At 37.5% G+C, this 21910-nt stretch overlaps 1 protein-coding gene across 6 annotated transcripts in view; it reads right to left on the reverse strand.

The window, feature by feature from the left end:
- Positions 1-21910, reverse strand: part of CABIN1 (calcineurin binding protein 1) — a 107820-nt gene that overhangs the window by 65679 nt on the left and 20231 nt on the right. For 3 of the 6 annotated variants that reach the window (XM_032128505.1, XM_032128508.1, XM_032128503.1), the window contains exons 21-29: positions 21448-21609; positions 19634-19840; positions 19130-19275; positions 17010-17271; positions 14558-14818; positions 13809-13960; positions 13112-13290; positions 2707-2889; positions 246-595 (exon numbers count right to left, since the gene is read on the reverse strand). In XM_032128505.1, the coding sequence (XP_031984396.1) occupies positions 246-595; positions 2707-2889; positions 13112-13290; positions 13809-13960; positions 14558-14818; positions 17010-17271; positions 19130-19275; positions 19634-19840; positions 21448-21609 (1902 nt within the window). The remainder of the gene's footprint in view (positions 1-245; positions 596-2706; positions 2890-13111; positions 13291-13808; positions 13961-14557; positions 14819-17009; positions 17272-19129; positions 19276-19633; positions 19841-21447; positions 21610-21910) is intronic. The other 3 variants (XM_032128507.1, XM_032128506.1, XM_032128504.1) reach the window with 2 other exon arrangements.

Consider the following 21910-nt stretch of genomic DNA (forward strand, 5'->3'; position numbering starts at 1 on the left):
AATGTAATTCTCTGCTGAATGACAGAAAATTACTTTGTTCAGTAATAAAAGAAGAAATTTTCTCCTTAACTGACCTCACACACAAGTCAGGCAATCTAGGAGCTGAAGACTTCCCAAAGTGTAGTTTCATTCCAAACTGCATTGAACAAGCTTATCTGCTGTATTTTAACACTGAGACTTCTGAACTAGTCCCAGCTTGTTTGCTTGGGCAGTGAACGCGGCTGCTGTGGCAGCTCAGTGCTCACCTTGTGAGTTTTGCTGTAGGTGTACAGGTAGGCCAGTCTGTAGAGGCTCTTGTAGTGCTGGGGGAAGCGGCTGAGGCACAGGCAGAACGAGGAAATGCACTGCTCCGTCAGGAACTTGCGCTGCTCCTCCAGGTCTGCGGGGAGACCGTGAGGAAATTCAGATGCATCGTCTCCACAAGGGTCAGCTTTCTTTTTGCAGTCCCACTGTGAGGGTGGGGGGATGGCAGCTTTGAGGGGATTGCCAGAAGCAGACTGAGGATCCACCACCAGTTTTTGGCCAGTAGGCTCAGCAGGATTGTAAGATTCTGAGCTCTCCAGCAGCTCTTCTGACTTTCCTGCAGCTGGAACAGTTGAGAAAAGTGACAATGAAAAGTGACAGTGAAATTGCCATTTCCGAATGGTAAATGACATACAGAAAATGACAAAAATTAAATATGACAAAAGGTAATCCTTTTCTTCATTAAAGCATAGGCAGAAATAGTGAAAAAAAAATTATGACTATTTGTGATGTTCATTGAATAAATAATCTGCAACTCATTGACAGAGCCACACAGTGATACCTCCATTGTCTTCATCTGGGTTTTATCCTGAGCAATAGTATGAATTCAGCACACCTTACACAATGCAGGATTTTACCTGTTCTTGGAAGACTGAGGAGGAGGAGAAAAAAAAGCCAAAAAATAAAAGAGTAAATTAAGTAAAATTTTTTTGCAAAGAAAAGAAGAAAGAACAGAAAATTAAAGCTACCTTCTCAAGGGAAATGTATTATTCTTAATAGTCTGCCTAGAAGAACACAATTCCAGAACACAATACGGGCTCGGACAGAATAATCAGCAGTGGCTCACCTGGTCTTCTGCATAACGTAGGACCTACAGTTCCATGTAAATATTTTTGTGATTAACTTGCTAATTTATAATTCAATTGACCCATCTTTTGTTGAAGGATACCAAATCTTACTTCAGAAAACATGTGTTACAGTGGGAGCTTCCATATTTCCTGCCAGCTAATCATTATTGCTGGAAACACACATGCTACATGCAGATTAATTTCTTTAACTTTGATTTTTAGTCATGGAAGTTTACAATGTCTTTGTCTTTGCTAGGATAAAGAGCCTCTTACATTAGATCTTATCTCCCAGCAGAGAGTGTAGAAATACACTAAAGTGTACGTCATTCTCAAGTATAAAGCTACTCCATAACTTTTTCTATAATAAGGCTGAACTTTTGAACAAACATGCTTTACAAAACTCACATTTTTCAAAATTTGCTTGCCTCATGTCTGTATCCATTATAATTTCACTGTACAGGTAGCTTTATGGAAAACAACATCTGTTCTAATAAACACCAGTAAATTAAGAATGCATTTGATGTTTTTTCTGACAGATAAATTATGACAATAACACAACTCACTGCAAGCCTGAAAAAGAGCCATGTTTTTAGTCTATTAGCCAAAAGACTACTGGATTTAGTGATTATGGAAGTACTATTTTACAAAACTAGGAACTGGCATCTACTGCAGCATGTTAATGCAAACACCACCACAGGCTTCTCTAGATTAGGCAAGACTGAAGTAAAATATTTTTAAAAACAAGAAACCAAGGTAATACGAGTCTGCAAACAAAAAGATGACTGCTTGGCACTTGTTCCTAGTGAGATCAGGGAAGTGATTCAGGACTATCCATATAGCATGGTTTCTATATCTCTGAAATAGGGAAAGTGTGAACTAAAGATTTAGAAAGAAAAAAAGATTTAGCATCCCACAAAAAGCCACAGTCTGGAAAGGTAGACAAAATTTAGACACTGGTTTTGTTTGTCTTTCCCTGTTGAAGTCCAGTCTTTTTATCTACTGCCACATCCAACTGTACAAACATCAGACAAAGGGAAATTCCAGCTAATGGATTTTGAAACAATTTTTCCAGTGGAATACAGAACACTTAGTACTATTATATATGGAAAAATCTGGTAGAAAGCAATTCTAGTTCTCCACTGGAATGAAGTATACAATGGAATAAAGCATCTAATTCTACTGCTTCTGCCCTTCTCTGTAATGAATATTAAGCTGCTACTGGGACAGCACAAAAAGGACATCTATTCCTGGGAAAAGTAAAAAAGTCTTGTTTGAGACTATATTCAAATAACTACTCCTTAAATTATTTAGAGATTTGAAACACTGAAGAAAAAGCAAATAATTGCCTAAAAGAAGGCAAGTCAGTCCAAGGGACACCACAGACAGCAGTTTATCTTTATTCTTTTCTTTATAAGATTTAACAGATAGAACAAATTGGGTTGGTGGCCACATAAGTGAGGCACAGTTCCAAATTTAAGCTACACACATACAGGCAGCAATGATACCTAGTTAAAATTCTTAGTCACATTGCAGCATATTTCAGTGCATCTGCAAGCCAGGAGAAACATTTTAATGAGACTATTCCAGCTGACATTATCTATTAAATCAGGCATACCCTTTTCCTCTGTAGATCCCAGGGTGTCTTTGCTGAGCATCAGTGGATCAGCACAGGTAGTAGAAATTCTCTTCTCTGTGTAAGTCTTCTTCAGGCTGTCTTGAGAACTGGCAGGCTCATTAAACATATCCTGTGTGGAACTGGAGTCAGACAGCACTGCTCCAGTGCTATCCTGACTCCGCTCTGCAAAAGAAATAAAGAAGGAATGCACCACTTCATACTCTTCAAGCTGTTACTCTTGGTAACAGCCACACAAAACTGCAGCCACTCTGCAAACTCTTACAACCGCAATATAAGATCCCTAACCACCACCAAAAAAAGGTATTTAATTCTCACCACATTTCTTCCTAGAATATAATCCTAGAACTTGATTCAAAAGCAATAAAGCTCAACTTTCAAAAGCAGTCAGACTGAGGACACAATATTTCAGCTTGTATGGCCCTGTAAAATTTCCCAGGTTTACTGTACCATTTGCCTTGAAAAGCACCCAGTATAATTATGAACCTGACACAAGCAAAGTTCAATTGACAAGAAAAAACCATGAAGAACAATACTGGTAAAAATTACTCACAAAGGAAAGAAAAATCAGTACAATTAGAGGGCAAAGACTTAACAGGAATGATCTCTGATGCCAACTCTCCTGCAGGTGTAAGATGCTATTCAACAAACATTCTGAAAGGTGATTTGATATGGCAAATAAACAACACACCAAAGAACTAGGCCTAACACAGACAGGAAAACTGGACTTCAAGGCAGTAGACAGAAGAATAGGAGAAGTGACTTTACCTTGACAGAGTGGAGCAGTGGCTGCTGACTACAGTACAGTCACAACTAAGTTGTTAATCTGCTCAGGAACGGGCATCATGATTTTATCATGGGGGATAAAACACACCTCAGAACAGGCAAGTGAAAACCTCCCACTCATGTCTGAAACCTGCCTGATATAACCCAAGTTCTTTTACATCAAGGGTTATCAGAGGCAACCCTGCATGACTAAAGAACACAGCTTAGTCTCTCTGACAGAAAGAGGCCTGCACATTCCCACTGAGATGGGAAACTGGCATTTTTCCATAATATTGTGCCAACACAATTCAGTGTTCAATATAAAATTCCAATACAGGCAATTCCCTTTAAATCTGGAGTCCACAAGAATTATTTCAAATTTCTTCTTAAGATACTGATACTTGATTCTGTGATCTAGTTAAAGATGTCCCTGCTCATTGCAGGGGTGTGGGACTAGATGATCTTTAAAGGTCTGTTCCAAACCAAACCACTTTATGATTCCATACAGAAATGGCATAACCAGAAGGGGGTTACATCCATTGTCTAGGTAGTTCCACTGCACCCCAATTCATTAATTTTACTGATAAGATCAAGAAAGAAAATTAACAAAGCAAAAGTCCTTGCTTTGAGATGAGTGGATAATTTAATTAAATTTCTTTTGTTCCATCTGAATTGCACTTGTTCAGGAGAGAGCTACGGGCCTCCTATGAATTTATTTTATCAAGATAAATCCCTCTGCAAACCTTCAGCTTGCAGATCAGGTTCTGCTTATTAGGATTCCAATGAATTTAAACCAAATTTGATGCACTCCGTAGGCTTTTCACTACCACACAAAGAAAACCTTCCCCTTCAGTGAACAGATCTTAATAAAACTGTATCTTGAAAAAGAATGGGGGGAACAGTATTTGCTTCCTAATTGGAAGCTATACAGTTGGTTAATGATGACAAGTTTTATACAGAAAGAATATAATTATAAAGAATTGGAAGAGAAGGATTCTGAAGAGAGGTCAGTCAAGCTTTAAATGACTCATTTATAAAGCTTTAATAACTTTCTGTGGTACAAATCGATACTATTGAACTCCCAGTTGACATCAGGAAAACCATTTACAGTAGCTCCCTTGCTATTTTTTTAAAAGAAGTTTCTGTATCTGTGGCAAAGAGGCTGAGTTACTCATCTAGGGAAAAAAAAATTGCAAATTTCCAGATGTTGCCACAAGCCTGCGGGTCAGTTCTGATGTGTGGGTTATGACAGATGAAGCATTAGAATGTAAATCAAGAAGTGCCAGACCAGTATGCGAGGGTGAGATCAGATCACTAGGAAATTGCAATAACTTTTCATCATGCGAAGATAGACAATGATTCAACACATTAAATTTCAAATGTATACACGAGCTTTTCCTTATGGGAACAAAAGTAAATACCTCCTTACAATTAGCTAACTATTTCAATTTGAAATTTCTGCTTAAATGAGTGTGGGTCTAGGAAGGGATGTTCATTCCCCTTTTCTTTCAATACATTAACTATATTCAAAAAATAATGATATTAACATTGGGCTCCTTAATCACTAAAAACCAGAGGAAGATGACTATTGAGACAACTTTCTATTATATTAGATATTCCTTGAATGCAGCAGATGCATTCAAACTAAGTGAGCCAGATGGAAAACCCTGGAGTATTCCAGAAATTAGCAGCAGCCACCAGTTATTAGTATTAATTTCTCAGAAATCACAGAGGATGAGTATAGTCCCAGGGAATGTAAAACAAAGCATAGTACTCATCTTTACAAAGGATGAAAAGTCAAAGCTGTGAGCCAGCCAGCCTTCATTTTCCACAGAATTATTTGAGCATAAATAAATAAATCCTTCTACAAGCACCTCAAAAATAACACGATCAGGAGCAGAAAATGTGTCAGTGGATCCCAGCACACACATTCACATGTGCTGGTAAAGAATTTGTGTTCTCAAACCAGAACTGGCCAAAGTGTCAGGCTAGTCTAAACACACTTCAGCAAAGCAGCACTCTTCAGTGTGTAATCAGTAACTTCACAGAAAAATTATGTATGTCTTCCTGTTCTACTGAGCACTAATGAAAATTAAACTTAATTATGGTGTCTGTATTTGGGACCCACATTTTAAAAAAGACACTGAAGTAAGGAAAATTAATTCAGAGGAGAGGATAAAAAATGAGAGATTAATGAGATGACATATGAAAATTACCAGGAGAATTGGACTTATTTATCTTAAAAAAGATGAGGGAGAATTTCCAAATACATATGATTAACCAAAATAAAAATACAATAATTGCTGTTCATATTCATTCAGTACAGTGAAAAAGGCAATAGGTTTTAATTGCAGCAAGAAAATCTACTCTTTTTTTCCCTCATCTCTATCTTAACTGCTACATACAGTTAGAAAATAGTATAGTGAACCTATAGAATCACTGTAGGCTTTTGAAGAAAGGCAGACAAATAGTCATCATTTGTTAGGTTACCCAAGATGTTCCTTAATATAATAAAAAGCTCTGTCAAAACCTAAATACTGCAGTATGTAATGCAAAACTTGTGGCAACTGAACCAATTCACATCCTAATCCTGGTTTTCTAAAAAGAAAAGAAAATGGCATGTTTTATACATGGAAGTACTATTCTCTTCTAGCCTAACTCCCAAATACAGCTCTTTTTTATAAATACATATATGTTAGATGGACACATAGCATATATTTTTACATTTGTTGTGCTATGAAGCTTTTCCTTCATCTGTTAAGAGCTGACTGTAGTTGAGAGTCATTTGTGTTACTCAACCTACATGCCAGACTGCAGTGTGTGAGGCATGAGAATGAATTCCAAATTCCCAACTGCGATCAACACCTGCCCTTTTGAATGACACAAATCCATGGAGAACATCAGTCCTTTTTAATAATTTCTGCTATAATTAAAGAAAATTTAATGCAACCCAGTGTAATTTAAGAGTTAAAAAATTACTGGGTTTTATATTTTGTTTACCTAAGTTTCCCCACCCAGCAATAGCAATAAGGCAAGCTTTTCCAAAAAAAGGCAGGGTGGTCCCTTGTTGTAAGAGACTGGTAAATCAAGGACTAAATATTCTTTTGAGGTCCCTCCCTGTAAAGTTTCCTATTACTTCAAAAGCTAAGATAAAAATACAGCTGGGTATTAATGTCCCAAAATTATTATCTGTAGCAGAAATGAAGAGACCAGGGAGAAGTTCTACTAAATTGTGCATGAGTAACTGTAACAATATTCCTATGAAAAACATGGTCTGATAGTAGATGTCTCTCCTTGGTATTATTATATTTTGTTTCATTACTTCATTGCATCATTCCCAAGTTTTAGGAAGATTTCAAACAACCTGAAATCTCTATTTGCTGTAAATTTAAGTATTTCTTGTTTATTTCTAAAAATTTCAGAAAATGGTACTTGAAAGCAAGTTTTTTTTTACCTGATTTCTCATAATGGACTCAACTTGTGATATTTCATTTCAAATCTATGTCAGATTACATCACCTACTCTGTCAACGGGTGAAAAAGAGCAGCTTTGGACAGGAGATATAAGAAGGTCAAAAGAAGAATCTTGTTAACTTTCCAAGACATTAGTAAAAAAATACTAATTATTATCAGAAAGATGTCATTGGGAAGAAAGAACTTGTATATTCACCTGTACTGCCAAGACCTTAATTGTATCATGCTGAGGTCCTGTCAGTCACATGGATGATTAAATCACTATCATTACTGAAACGCATCTGTCACAAATTTTAGAAAAAATATCTGAAGTCCATTTGCCTTAATTGGATGCTTAAGAGCATTTTAATGTTAATCTTATCCTAAATGAAGTTAAGTTTACTGCGTTGACTTCAAAAATCCCTACTCCCCACTATTCCTCCATAGCAGGAACAGTCATGGGCATGTCACTGTCACTGCTCCCTCAGCATTCGGGCATACCACCTGCATGCCACCCCATCACCAGGACAAAGCTGTGTTAAACTTTGTAGAGCCGAAACGACTCTTTCATTTTAAAATGCAACAAGAAAAACAGGGCTCAGTACTGCAGCAGGAATTACCCTGTGCCAGCATCTTCCCACGGGAGCCCTGTGGACCATCCATAAGCCTTGTTACCTAAACTGAGCCCACTCAGCACTGGAAGAGGGACAAGGAGAGTGATGTGTCACAGTGTAAGTGACCTGAACTAGCAGACAGACAATCCTAATGACAGAGCTCTCACTGCTAAGTATGATGACCAGGTACCAACTGTGGCACAAACTCACATAATTTATTCTCAGGGGAGCTGAAGCACAGCTTCATGGTGCCAATGTGAATGAGGTGTTCTGCCTTTGACAATTAATGCAGCTCAGTAATCCTCTTTTGAAACTTTCTGGAAGTTAAAAGGAAGAGGGAGAAGACCTCTGAAACACCTGCATGCAGGAGTAAGTAACAGGCTGAGAAAGCCAAGAGGGTACAACTCACTTCTGAATAATATCTTTGTCTGTCTTAAACATCTGAAGGAAAATGTGTGTCCAGTTATTATAAGAAGATATCTGAATCACGATAAACAATTAGCTACAAGTCAAAAAATCAGAAATGAGCGGCACAGAAAGCTTTTCTAAAGAGCTCTATACATATGCTAACTCAATTTGCAGAAAAGAAAAATCCTGATGCACAGTTCAGAGCTTATGAATAAGCAACTATATATAACTGGAAAAAAAAAATCTTGTCTCATGCAATAAAGGTGGGTTGTTCCAGGCTGTGAAGGTACAGACTCTCTTTGTCCTGCCTGGCACCATCTCTCCCCTCTTCACTTGAACATATGAGCATTCTTCTTTGCTGGTCTGCAGTCAGAAACATGATGTATCACAGAATTCTCATTCTGCAAACAGATTCCACCCATAACAGAAGACAACATTTAGCTCTGCATCAAAAGGCACTTGCACATTATTAAAAACAAAAGAATTGCAGAGATTTGCATGGGAGTAGGTTAATTTGAGGACAGCAATTTAAAGGGAGTTCTCTTTTAACATGAGTCAAAGATGAGAGTCTATGTTTTGTCTGGCTGCACTGAGCACTGAATGTGTTTCCATAACTTACAGTCCCATATTGCTGTTCTGCCTTCAAGAGCAGAGCAACAGAGTATCTCACTAATGTCCCATTTATTTGGACAAATGCTTTTCACATAATCTCACACTATATCTCAGTGTGACACTTGTACTAATCAGAGAGAGGTTAAATTGGGGAAAGGTAAAAATGGAGCATACTGCAATAAACTGGGTGTGATTCATTATTCATGTAGTCCAGTATGCTGTCCCCATGAACATCCAGCACCACGTGCCAGAACAGGACATGTACTGCAGACCCAAAGATTTCATTTTTAACTGCTGAAGAGAGAGAATTTTAAGGGCAAGATTTCAATGTTCCAAAATGCAATGTGGATGTTCTTTTTACGCACAGAAACATCCACTCCATCCCAGAAGCTGATTTAGTTTAGCATGAGTGACAACCTGGTGCAAGAAGCTCCTCAGAGATCACCTTTGTCTCATCAGGATGTTAAGAACCCCGTTTACAAAAACTGCGCATTTTCATAACATTTGCAGAATTACAAACCGACAAACTATGAAGTGAGACTTATCCCACAGCACGAAGCAAGGAGCCTTTCCCAGTGAGTTTATCATGCAGGTTCTGCCAATTATTAAAAGCAAGCCGTGACAGGTAAAAGCAGGAAGAGAATGCCTGGGGAACAGAGATTTGTGTAAAGGTTAGAGGCAGCACGGGCAATATTGGTTGCAAAAGCAATCAGGCAAAGACAAACACAAAAAAGGACAAGTAAGTCTAACTACACACGACATACTACACGGATGAAGACTTAAACAATACAACATTTTAACACTGTAATAGCAATGGATACATCATCTGCATACCACCACAGTAATATGGAATTGAGTATCAACACAACAAAGGCATAACACAGCAAAAAAGACCTCCTAAACAATCTCCCAGTCTACTCTTTAGGAAACAGATACCCTATTCTGATTTTTTTTTTCATTTTAACACTTTTCCTGCTTTCTGAACTAACTTTATTGCTTTTATTGCAATTGGTCTTTACTGACTACATACATCCAGCCTGTATAGAGGAGGACAGAGAGCATATCTGTTTTGCTATATAGCACTGGCCATTTAGCTGTGTAAATACAGTAACACTACAGGTAATGATAGTCTGGGTGCCTGGCAAGTTCCTACGTTCCTGTTTCCTATTTTGCTCTTAGAAAATAAGAGTCTGAACCTACGCTTCAGACTTCAAATGCAAGTTTTCACTTTGGAGGGTTATAAAATAGCAATAGGCAGGGGTGATGACAGGAAAGACAGGATTAACAGAAGGAAAGAAAAGATGTTGCTGAATGGAAGGACAAGAAAAGAGAAAGGAAGCTACCCATTTTACACACATGACAGCAGCAAGTCAGGCAGCAAATAACAGCTGCCATTCAGCAATACTTTTGTCTCCTTGAAGGAGATATGTGCTAGCAGCTGCTATGAGGGAAAAGAAGTTTAGCTACTTTACAAGCTGTATTTACTGGTTCCTTTCTCCCATTTTCATTAAATACAGGACTTAAAACTAGTATCACCAGCATTCACTGGATCTGAAGCCTTTCAATGCTCTCAGCTTTAACAGTGATTTCTGCATATCCTCATCATCATCTTCCACCAGCAAAATTTGCTAGAGAGCTACAGAATTATAATGATACATTTAAATATAATGTATTCAAAATAAGTCTGCCCTCACAGCTTCACCTATTTAGAGATAAATGTTTGAAGATCAGAATCCCAGTACTTTCAAGAAAAGATGTTTGGCTGTACAGAAATTCTCTCCAGCTTGTCATGAGATAATTTGCTGCTCTAGAAGGCAAGTTGTTGGGTATCTTGTTAAAAAATTAAACTAACAACCCACCAAAACCTAAACCCACAAAACCCACAAAATTAATAGAAAAAGTAGAGTTCTGAAAGAACTGCAAGTGTTCATCTAGTCCATTCCTTTTTCCATCAGGATAAGTTACATCTCCATCATGCCTGGCAGACAGCTGTATCACCACTGTTTAATGACTTCCAGTGCTAAAATATTGCAGGGTTATACAAAAACGGTATTCCTAAGACTGCTCTAACACTGTTTTCTAATGTTCAGAATGAAAATGCATTTAAGTGTAGTATCATCTGTTCTGTCTTCCAGGAACATGGACATCCTGAGGTTTTGCCTCTTTGTACAGCTTTCAACATTATTTAGGTCACTCTGCTGTCATGTCTCCCCTGAGTCTTCTCCTCCATAGACAAACCATCCCAATTCCTTCTCTCTTTCCTTATGGGTCATGTTTTCTTGAAGCACAGAACACAAAAATGGTCAAAAAAGGTCTCAAAGATCAGTAATGATCCCAAATAGGCTCTTGCTTGCGGTAATATATGAAAAGAAGTGTGTAAAACTGTACAATACCCTTACTTTACTTATGCCATGTATGATCAACAATATCAACACAAAATAAGAGTATTGTCAGGCCTCAGAAGGAATAAATACTTAGGCTTAATTTAGGTAAATTTATTTGTTCCTGAACAAAAATATAGACAGTTTCATTTCTGTCAGAATGGTTAAAAAATATTCTAAAGAGTAGTCAAATGATGAGTATTTTCTTGCTATTTTTAGGAATGGTACAACAGAAATGCTGGCACCAGCTTTCTTCAGTGATGTGACTATGTGTAAGATGTCAAGAGCATTTTACTTCAAAAGTATGTATTTTAATACAAGTAAAATGCAAATGTATGCAGAAGAGCACAGTATATGTAATAATATAAAAGTGGAAGATTTCTGAGCCTGTTAGCTCAGCCTGTTAGCTCTTCCATCTGTAACAGCCCCAAGGCAAATATTTCCGTTTCCTGGGGTTCTTCAATATGCTGTATCCAGGGTTTAGTTGTGCCAGCAACTTACAAAACATTATGAATGATGCAGTACTCTGCAATTCTCCTTGTCATGGTTACACACAGCCTTCCTGAAGATCACCCAAACTCGGCTTCTTGCAGCAGCTGACATTTGGAATTGCTTTGACAGCACAAAGCTCAGTCCCAGCTAGGCTCAGCTTGCAGATCCAGGAACTGCTCCTTCAGCCCTGGCAGAGGCAGATGTTCCTGCACTTGCACCTCCAGGCTTTGCTCAGCAGCCGCCTCTGCTCCCACTGGGCCATCGGCTGCCACAGCCCATAATGTCTTACTTGGAGAGAGGTACTAACGACACGCATTGGAATATTTATCTAACTTATGTCTCTCCTGGGAGCATTTAGACAGTCTTCAGGACCTAAGCAGATGTAATCGTAGCCAGAAATGCTTCTCACAGGGAATATGACTTAAGAAATATTTAAGTATTTTCTCCCTTCTACGCTGTTTCGTCAAAAGCCATCAAAAAGCTAATAAAAGAGCCTGATCACTGCATAATCCATTGACACCTCTACACTACAAATGATCTCAAAACAGTCTAATGAATTACTCCCAAGTGAAATGCAAGCAATAACAAAACAAACATTTCCCTGTTCAATATAATGAAAGAAATAAAGGAGCTTCTCTCAGTTGCACCAAGAATTACTTGTTGAGGAAAAGGAATAAATTCACCCTGCAAAAATTTCAGGCATACGAACATTTGTTTCAAAAATGTGTCAACAAAGTTATTTACAAATTTCCATTCTTCAGAAAATGACAATAGGAAGCAGCCCACCCTCCAGAAATAAATTCATATCAATCAGAGCATTTCTGTGGGGCCTGGCACATTCTACCAATGCTAAGCTAAACACTGTAGATATTTTACTCCTTGAGTGCTGATACTCAAAGATCCAGATGGATAAACAAATGGCCAGAAGAGTAGAATCAGAATCAAATTCCTAGCCAAATAATAAACTCAGGTTACTTAAATTGTAACTTAATTTCTATTACATATGCAATTTCAAAGATCTTCATTAACACTATGATACCACCCCTCTTCTCCATTTATAAGCCAATTATTTATTCTATAATTTTAAATTCTACAAAGATGAGCTGCTAACCAGTCATTGTAAATGATAAAGAAAAATTAAAAGATGAAATCTACAGGACTGTCATGCAAATCACTTCGTGCTGAATCACAATATATTCCAAATAGTTGCCACCTGCCTCCTTCGAAAAACGGTAATACTGGTTTGTGCTGTCTTTTTATCAATCTGTCTTGTTTCAACCAGTTTGAATTTTCACCTGGTCATTTCATACAGGCCGAAACAGTGTCCAGTCTTCTGAAGATTGAACCCACATCTTTCCTAATGAGCTCCGAAGAAAAAAAATCACTGAAAATTCGGTGAGCTCATACTCCTCCTACCAACATTACTGTTTTGACTAAGTTACAGGTACCAGTGGTGGCAGGTGACAACTTTGAGTTTTGTATTTAAAGCTCTGACTGTACATTGATTCTATTTAAGGCACTGAATTTATAAAGATAATGAGCTTCAATATTGCCCGTGTTACCACAGACCCCTCACCCTCCTTGAGCAGTTTGATCATTCCTGGTCAAACCCCCCATGATCAGAGCACCTCCCTGCTGGCAGTATTGAGAACAGGGACTGTACCGTCCGGCGTTGCCTGCTGGTGGGGTTTTTTACATTTGACGTAATCGTGGTCAACTGGAGTGGCTGTGTAAGGTGGGGATGTCAGACCTGGACCGGAAGAGGAGGGGAGGGAAGTCCCAGGGCCTGGCACTGTTCCAGCTGAGGAGTGAGAGTCTTCATCTATCATGCAAGGTTTTTCTCTGGGAGGATGAGAAGAAAGGTGAAGTGTTTATATAGTTGCAACATATACAAAGAACAAAAGGACACTACATGTTCTTATAGCATTTCCAAGAGAGCAATTAAATCTCACTAACAAATACTAAATGAAGGAAAGTTATATTCCTCCCTTGTCACTGGTCAACAGTAAACTATTCTTTATCTTGTAGTTGTTAATGAGACAAATTATAACGACTAAAATCTCTCGTCCAATTTGCATTTTTTAACCATTGATTTTAAAAATCAGATTCATTAATAAATAAAAACAGTGGCTTCAAAATGGATAAGATCAAAATTGTTGTTTTCTTCCCTTCCCATTTCCTCTGTGCCAATTATTGAGATCTCAGAGCAGCATGTAATCTTATTCATGATACCTGAAAACTGCAAACATTAGAATAAATTCTATTCACTTTGTTTTGTTTGTATTATATTCAGCTTAATTTTAATGGTTTATTGTATAGTAGTTTATAAGCATACATTCAGAGGATAAACTAGCACTCACTTTTCTGCAACTTTTGGGGTGTTCTTCTCCTCACCCCTGGCAAAGGGTCCCTCAGAAGCTTCTTTCATGAAACTAACCAGTACCTCTGCATCTACTCCAGAATCTGGTTTCCCCACAAGTTTCAAAATAGAAGCATGAAGTCGAAAATATACCTAAAAAACACCAAAGGCCATTTGGTCAGTAAAGAATTTCTAGCTCTGCAATCTATTACAAACAGTCTTTTCTCTATAGAATCTGCAGGAGTTAGTTAAGACAGCTACTTGTCACTTAAGCTTACCTGAATTGAACTTTCCCTGCCTTTGAAAGTTGCTTTTAAATTACAAAATCTGAACACTCTACAAATTTTATAACCACAACCTATGGAATAGAACAAAGAAAGCAGAGCTGGTCTCCTTGCAAGCAAGTCACCACTGGGTATGCTCTAGACCCACTGCTTTAACCACACGCAGTGAAAGCAAAGGTCCTACCTCTTGCATGAACTTGTGCTTCCATAGGTACAAGATGCTTGTGAATCCTATCAATGTTTGATTTTTATAAAAACTAATGAACTGTGTGCAGCAAAATTCAGAAGTGGAATTGCTACCCACCTGTTCAAACTGCCTTTGAAATTAAATCAGCCTGAGTAACAGGCTCTATTTTACTCTCCAAGTCTGCCTTGCAAACATTCCCTGATGCAGAGCACCATGTATGTGTGCCTAACAATCTGTAGAGAACAAGGCTTCAAGCCTACAAATTTAACTTTCTTTTACCTCCAACGCTTCCATGGCAAGTTCTGGTGGATTATGGTAGTGAATCTTCTTTGGATACCGAGCAGCCTCCTCATGCAAGTAATGCCCTGCCTGTTTGTAGTGCAGCAGGTATACGACAGGAGGCTGCTTCTGCTTCTCGGCAATCTTGCCCAGCATGTAGTGGATCAGCCACTCCTCCTCGTCCCCGTCGCCCTCACAGCGTGATGCCGACGTGAAGCACACCTTGGCTGTCTCCAGCATGCTGTCCCTGCGCTCCTCCATCTGCCACCCAGCCAAGGGGGAGAGCACAGAACACACCAAATTCACTGCAGCTCACACAGAAAACTCTCAAAATGCGCTGCTGCCCATACAAAAGCGCATAAACAAGGTACAACTTTTAAACATTTTCAACCTAAAAGACATAGAAGTGATCAAATACATCCCAAGCGATCAAGTACACTCACACAACCCACAAAATGTGCTTATGGATAGGTTTTTGCTCACTCCAGTAACTGCTGACACAAACAACCAGAACAAAACAGTAAGTAACAGAAGTGTAAGAATATGCAGATAAATATAAATCTGAAAAATAACAACCCAATATTCACATCTACAGAAATTCTACCACTTTTTTGCAGCTGTAATTATCTTAACTCTTCAAAGAAAAAACTTATTTGCTTTGTTCTGCAACTGAAGCCTGCTAGAGCCACTATGGACCACTCTCACTTGTGAAGAAATGTATTTCGTCTTGCTTGCAATGTATCTAATTTGGAGATTAATACTCTCCCCACCCCACCCTGTCAAAAAAAAATTAAAATCAGCAGCATAAATTAAAGTTAAATGCCAATAAATTCATGTAAAAAAACTAGGTCAAAAGATGCATTAATGTAATTTTCTCTCTTTGAAAATGAAGTTTATAAATTTAAGCTGTGTACCTATAACCAAGAACTAAAACATAACCTTTCTTTTCCTAAAGATTTTGTAAGAAGAAGAGAATAATAAGGTTTTTATGTATGAGGAACACATTCCTGAAGAGATATATCTGTGGAAGTGAGATGAAATTGTTTCAATTTATCTTTTATAGTAATAGAACTTTTCTTGCTAAATGATGCATTTTTAATATATTCACTTGAAAAAAACGAAGACTTAAGTAGTCCTAAATAAACATTCCCATTTAATCCTCAACTTCAGATGGCTGCTCTGTATTGCTCCTTGTATCTGATAATAGGAAGTAACTCCAGCATTACCCCTGGAATTCCTCAACAAATCCCTCATAGCCAAGAGGCCACACGACCAGAAGACCAAACTTCTGGTAACTCAAAGGCGTAAAATGTAGTATCTTCATTTTCCAAGGAGCTCATTTGGAGCTGTCGGATGCAATAACCCTCCAAAAGAAAACTCTATTGTTAATTGTCATTTCAAACATACTATTTAATAAACAAATTGTTCCCTTTTAATATGCAGGCTGACATCATCTTTCTTCTTCGACAAGAAAGTGCCTGTGGGAAGTGTAGTGTTAATCCAGTGCTGGAGGCAGCTCAGACTCACCACCTCACTGTAAATACTACTCCTGGAAGCAAAGGGTGTTCCCAGCACTGATCTCTGTAGTTCAAACATTGAAAGTTTTACTAATTACAGCAAAGAAGCAGCACTTCCTTTTTTTCATTCTGCTTCCAGCTGCAGACTACGTAATATTTGGAAGTCAGAATAGCTAAATCAGAAACGGAGTTCACTGGTCCAAAAGACAGATAAAACATTTTTCCCAAGCAACTCTTATCACTATCAGAGTGTATTTACAATTGCACATTTTGGTTTAGCAATAAAATTCTTAATAATCTTTTTTACCTCCCTTTTGCAGAAAGAGATAATGAATTCATAACAATGTTTTCAATGGAAATTCCACCAATCTTCTCACTTTGATCTTTTGTTTAGGTAAATGCCTTGCTCAAGGCACTGCTCTTACCCAGGGAAGGCTGAGCAGAAATCGAAGGGCTTGAGCATTTTCCCTTAATTAGATTATTATGGCCCAAAACCATAGAAAAAGTGGAAGATTCTTTAGCTATAAGAGATGACATGTGGACACAGATATCAGAGTAATTTCTGATCTCTTTACTATTTAAATCTGTATACATTTCACCTCTTCCTGGAAACACTGCATGACATTTACTGAAAGGAAAGGTAAATATAACTCCCCTTTCCAGAAGGTTACAATAATTTTGTGTCACCTTCAAGAGACAATTCAAAGATTAGGCTCAAACTGATTTTACACAGGAAAAAGAAAGAAAAAAACCCACCTTCAAATGCTGTTTGACATCACCAGATTACATGAATATTGGAACTTCCAATATTACTAAGTAACCATACAGTCTCATACGTGGAATATAGCATGTAAATACTTAATTTAAAATTTTACTATGTTAGAAAACTTAATTTTAAATGTTTAAAATTTTATACGCTCTCTGTTAGATCCCACCTGCTGCACAACTTCAGGCGGAAGTTCCATTTTCCACTGCTTAAGCTGTCGGGATGCAAAGGAATGCAGGGCATAGGAAATGGTGCCGTACTCGATCCACAAGGACAGGTTGGAGCTGTCAATCTCCAGGGCTCGTTTGAAGCAGTTCAGGACAGGGGTAGAGTGCTTCCAGATGGGGCCATCGCTCTTCAGTTCATTGGAGTTCAACTTGTCCTGAATGCGACTCGCTCGAGCCAGAGCCATCCCAGCCCAGGAGTCAAACCTACGCAAGCAAGAACACAACACATGAACAAACTCCCCCGTGAACGCTACACTGAAGGCACAGACAAGATTTATCTTGTATCTACAACTTTTTCCTCCTTTTATCATAGGCTACCTCAAAACAGATTTCTGCACTTCCTCCTCTCCTCAGGGTAGAACACAAGCTGTATAGCCTAAATAATACTGATTTTATTAAAGGGGTTTCCTAATAACGCACTGTCCCCAGTAACTGTCACACATGGAAAACAGACGAAAAATCCAGGTTTATTTGCCATGCAAAGCCAGTGTATCTGTATTTCTAATGGCAGCACTCTACTGTTTTTTTCTCAGTAACCATGCAGTCCTGTCAAAATGTTGCCACCCTTTATTTCTGTGGGCCAGCAGACATTATGACACCTTGTATTGCTGGACTCAACTGTGAATAATCACAATCATTTCCCAACATAAAAATCATAAAGCCAAAAATGCATTCAAGTAGGAAAATTCTGATGAACTAAAACTGTAATTTCTGACTGAGGGACTGTTGAGGATCCAGCCCTGTGTTTATTGACAATACAGTCTGAAGGGTGGTTTCCACAGGCCACAATCTCACATTAACGCCAGGGTTCAGCTGCTCTGGGGTTTTTCAATTTTACCATGATTTTAACAGCAAAGTAATAACCATAATGTTCTCATATTTTGGCTTGCAGTTTCTTCTGATTCCAACTGAAAACCCATTTTTAGGTCAAGTGACCTCAATAGTCAGATTCCTGGGGGGAATGGAACAGGAACTGTAGTACAGACAAGTACCATCTAATTTGACTGGGGCAAAAATACTGTGCTACCATACAAGGCATCTTCTGAACAAAAAAAAGGTCACATATTAAAATAAAAATGCATTCCATTTATTTGTTTATGAATTTAAGTTTTAGAATATCAAAACTACAGAAAAATGGGTACGAGGTGGTACTGGTAATTTCTTCATCTGCCTTCAAACAAGACTTTTAGCCAATTGCTAGTCACAAGTCCCAGACCAGAAGATGCAATAAGATTAAACTACAGCTATTTCCTCTGAAGATTTCACATCTAAAATTGCTCTGTGCCTTCACCTTCCCTTTTGTCTCTGTTACATGACTGGATTTAGAAACAATTTTCTTGTCTCAAATCTATCAAATTAGGGTTTTTGTCACTGACCCTGATCTATCAACTTCAAGGAGAATTAAAATGATAACTAACACCTAATATGCAAACTCTACATTTAATCAGCAAATTTAAAGGTTAATTTAATTTAGAAGACTGATATTGAGAACATGCTTTATTTTTAAGATGAGAAAGCTTAATCTTGATGGTATTTCAGTGAGTTGTAAATTATCAAGAAACAAGGCGGGTTTGTTTAAATATCACTTAAATACTTTACTTGTATTCTCTGTGTAGATCTCTAGCAGCAAAATCAACATGTTTGGAAAGAGGTCAGCCTAAACAGTTAATCCACTAAAGGATGCTATTTGTGCTATAGCTACACTATGAAATGGTGACATTTTTCACTCCTTATCATGCATGAACATGCCGAAGCAAAGAATAAAAGGTACAAACAATTCATTCTTCACAGTTATTCTTTATTTCAATTTAGCGTCCCCCCCCACCCTTTCATTTTTTGGTTTTAATTTCAAAGCAATCAAATATTTAACCCTACATTTTCGGTTTTGTTTTCTTTGTTGGGTTGTTTTAGAGATGCCCTTAAATATACAATGGACCTATGATAATGGGGGTTTTGGTTATTTGGGGTTTTTTTTCTCATTCCTGAGACCAGTTGTCTGCTTTTTAGTACTGAAAGAAGTGAGAAGAATGAAGGATGTGCAGCAGGATTCAAATATACTGACCTGTTTGGACAAATACAAATGTCGTGCATGTAAAATTTAATGGCCTTAGACTGTTCTTTGTTCTTGAAATGATAGTCTGCCAGAAGATAATACAGCTCAGTCACCACCGGTGGAGAATAGTCTGCACCCTCTGGGAGAGATGGTGCCTGAAAATAAAAAAGGCAAAGGTTCACATTAAATGAGCTGCATATTTGCTTCTTCCTTGTAGGGAAAGTAGCCTTTTCATCAGACAATATGAAGGTTTTGAATATGAAGACATCGAAAGCATTTCACAGATATACAGAGCACTTACAAACACTAATGAACATCTCATGCTGACTGTATTTTACCATTCAAAGACTAAAAGCTTTGCTGGGATCTTTCTTATTTTAAAAGCAATTACCCACAGAAATCCAACATCATGGAAAAATCATTCCACTAATAGTCTCAAAAGTCTACATAAAAATAGCAAGAACAATTTTCACTCCCTTCAATTTAATTTTTTAAAAAAACAATTCACTATACCTTGCTGCATGTTCCTTCAATATAGGCAGATACAGTCTCCAGGCTTAGCATAGGCTTGTCTGTTCGAGGAACAATTGTGGCAGTTTTCTTCAGAAGGTTGGCCAAATCAGCAGACACAGTACTGGTTTTGTAACTATCAAATTCTGGAAGAGTTTTAGGCTTAAAATACTCAAACATGAACAAAGCATCTTCCCATGTCAGATCAACCTGAAAAGGGAGGTAGATGAGAGGGGGGGAAAAATATTTTAAATTCCAAAATTCAATTCTACTAATGGTGGTTTTCTACAGCCTTTGTAGTTCATAAGAGTATAGTTATCACTCTAGCAGGAACCAAATTAAACCTCCCAAGAACAGAGCTAAAGGTGCTATTAGTTTATGCTGCTCACAAATACAATACACTTCTCACTGATATCACAGACTAAGGTATTGCTGTAACTTAGTGTATGTTAGTGTATGCTTAGTGTATGCTTAAAAGAGTTGCTCAGAAAAGTTGTCTATAAGCAAGAATCAATTGTAAACATTCTGAGTGACACTGAGATCATGGGTAAGATATGGAGAAGAACTCTGCAGCTTCCATTTCAGAGTCAGTAAGAAGTGTTAATGTAATGGGAATCAGACAAAATTCTGAGACTCAAAAATCTTCACTCTCTACAGAAAGTTACTTTCAGAATTTACTCCTCATTCTCTCTTCACTTTTCTTTCTTGTAAGCAGTAAAAATACCCAAAAATAATTCACAGTTCTCTTCTGCTAGACTAAGTTTTTCTCCTTTTATTGTTTACCTTACCCTTACAGTAAATTTTGCTCTGCATTGAAAAATAGGGAAGCTGCAGAGGGTAATCTCCTTATACTTCTCTTTTTCTTCCTTATACCCTTTCCCTCATTATCTTCACTCTCTAAGATACACGTATAACATACAAAATTCCCAAATATTCAATGAATAGTAATGTAAGAGTATTTGTGTATTTAAAATGGTTTGTTCAACAGAGCTAGACAATCATTCTGCTTGTATGAAAATGATTTTGATTGATAATTCTATGATCATTTGAATTTGGTTAAGCACAAAATAGTCTGAGGTTTTTGAACAAAATCCATTCATTTGTTTATGAATTTAAGTTTTAGAATATCAAAACTACTGAAAAATGGGTACGAGGTGGTATTGGTAATTTCTTTATCTGCCTTCAAACAAGAGTTTTAACCATTTGCTAGTCACAAGTCCCAGACAGGGCTTTGTATTGCTGACTTGTATTTTTCTCTCCCTCCCTTAATATTACAACCCTCTTCCAGAGGCACTCTGTAGTTGCCCTTCTCCCAAATCCAACTGAATTTCACTTTTCTTATAAACAGCTACCAGGTATTTACCATCAGATGTCAAAATAAGTGATAATATAATGTACTTGCAAATTTTTAACAGTGACATTTTTCACTTTGATAAAACTGCAAGGCTGGCTGCTAAAGTTTTCTTCTCTCAGCTGACTTTTCCTCTCTAAATTTTTCCCAACCTTGGACTTCTTCTCAGCTGAAAACAGGAAAGTGATAGCTTAATAAAATCAATTTCTCAATATTTTCAAGATGGCAGACTACTATGGATAAGACTACATTAACATTTAATTTAAAATATCTGACTTGTTATATTTATAGTTTTAAAAAATATGAAAATGTTTAGTTTATTCTCTACAATGTGTAAAATACATAAAATTTACAAGGAAATAAAAGTAATCTTTCTCCAAAATATATCAAAATGCATTAGAACAAAACAAGTGTGCATCTTTCATCACTCCAGGATATTCCAATGACATTGGATAATATAACTAACCTGCTGTACTGAATGTTCCTCTAGGTACCTTGCTTTGCTTTTTTTGCTAGGGAAACCATATAAACAATAAAAACACTGTTCCAAGGCTGTTTCCAGCTCTTCTTTGTATGGATGAGTATCTTCAGAAGTGGATGCTGCAAGTTCTTTTTGTAGTACCTGAACCTACAAGCCAAGCATCAAGGGAAAGGTCACCAGAAGATCACAGTAAGCTACCCAGCTGTCTGAAGGCAGATGATGAAAACAACTTGAAGGGACTACATGTATTTTTCCCCAATAACAACCAATAACAATATTACACCTGTATTTCTGTAAACTAGTCTCACCCAAGTCATTTCAATGGTACTGCAGCGGCATTGAAGTGCTTTTATTTTTCTTCCTATGTTAATTCACAAACTCTTATCTTTAATCAATGAGGTTAGATATCAGCTTCATGCTTCAGACTTAAAATCATCCAAAGTTCTCC

This window comes from Corvus moneduloides, chromosome 18, assembly GCF_009650955.1.
Source record: "Corvus moneduloides isolate bCorMon1 chromosome 18, bCorMon1.pri, whole genome shotgun sequence".
Lineage (NCBI taxonomy): Eukaryota > Metazoa > Chordata > Aves > Passeriformes > Corvidae > Corvus > Corvus moneduloides.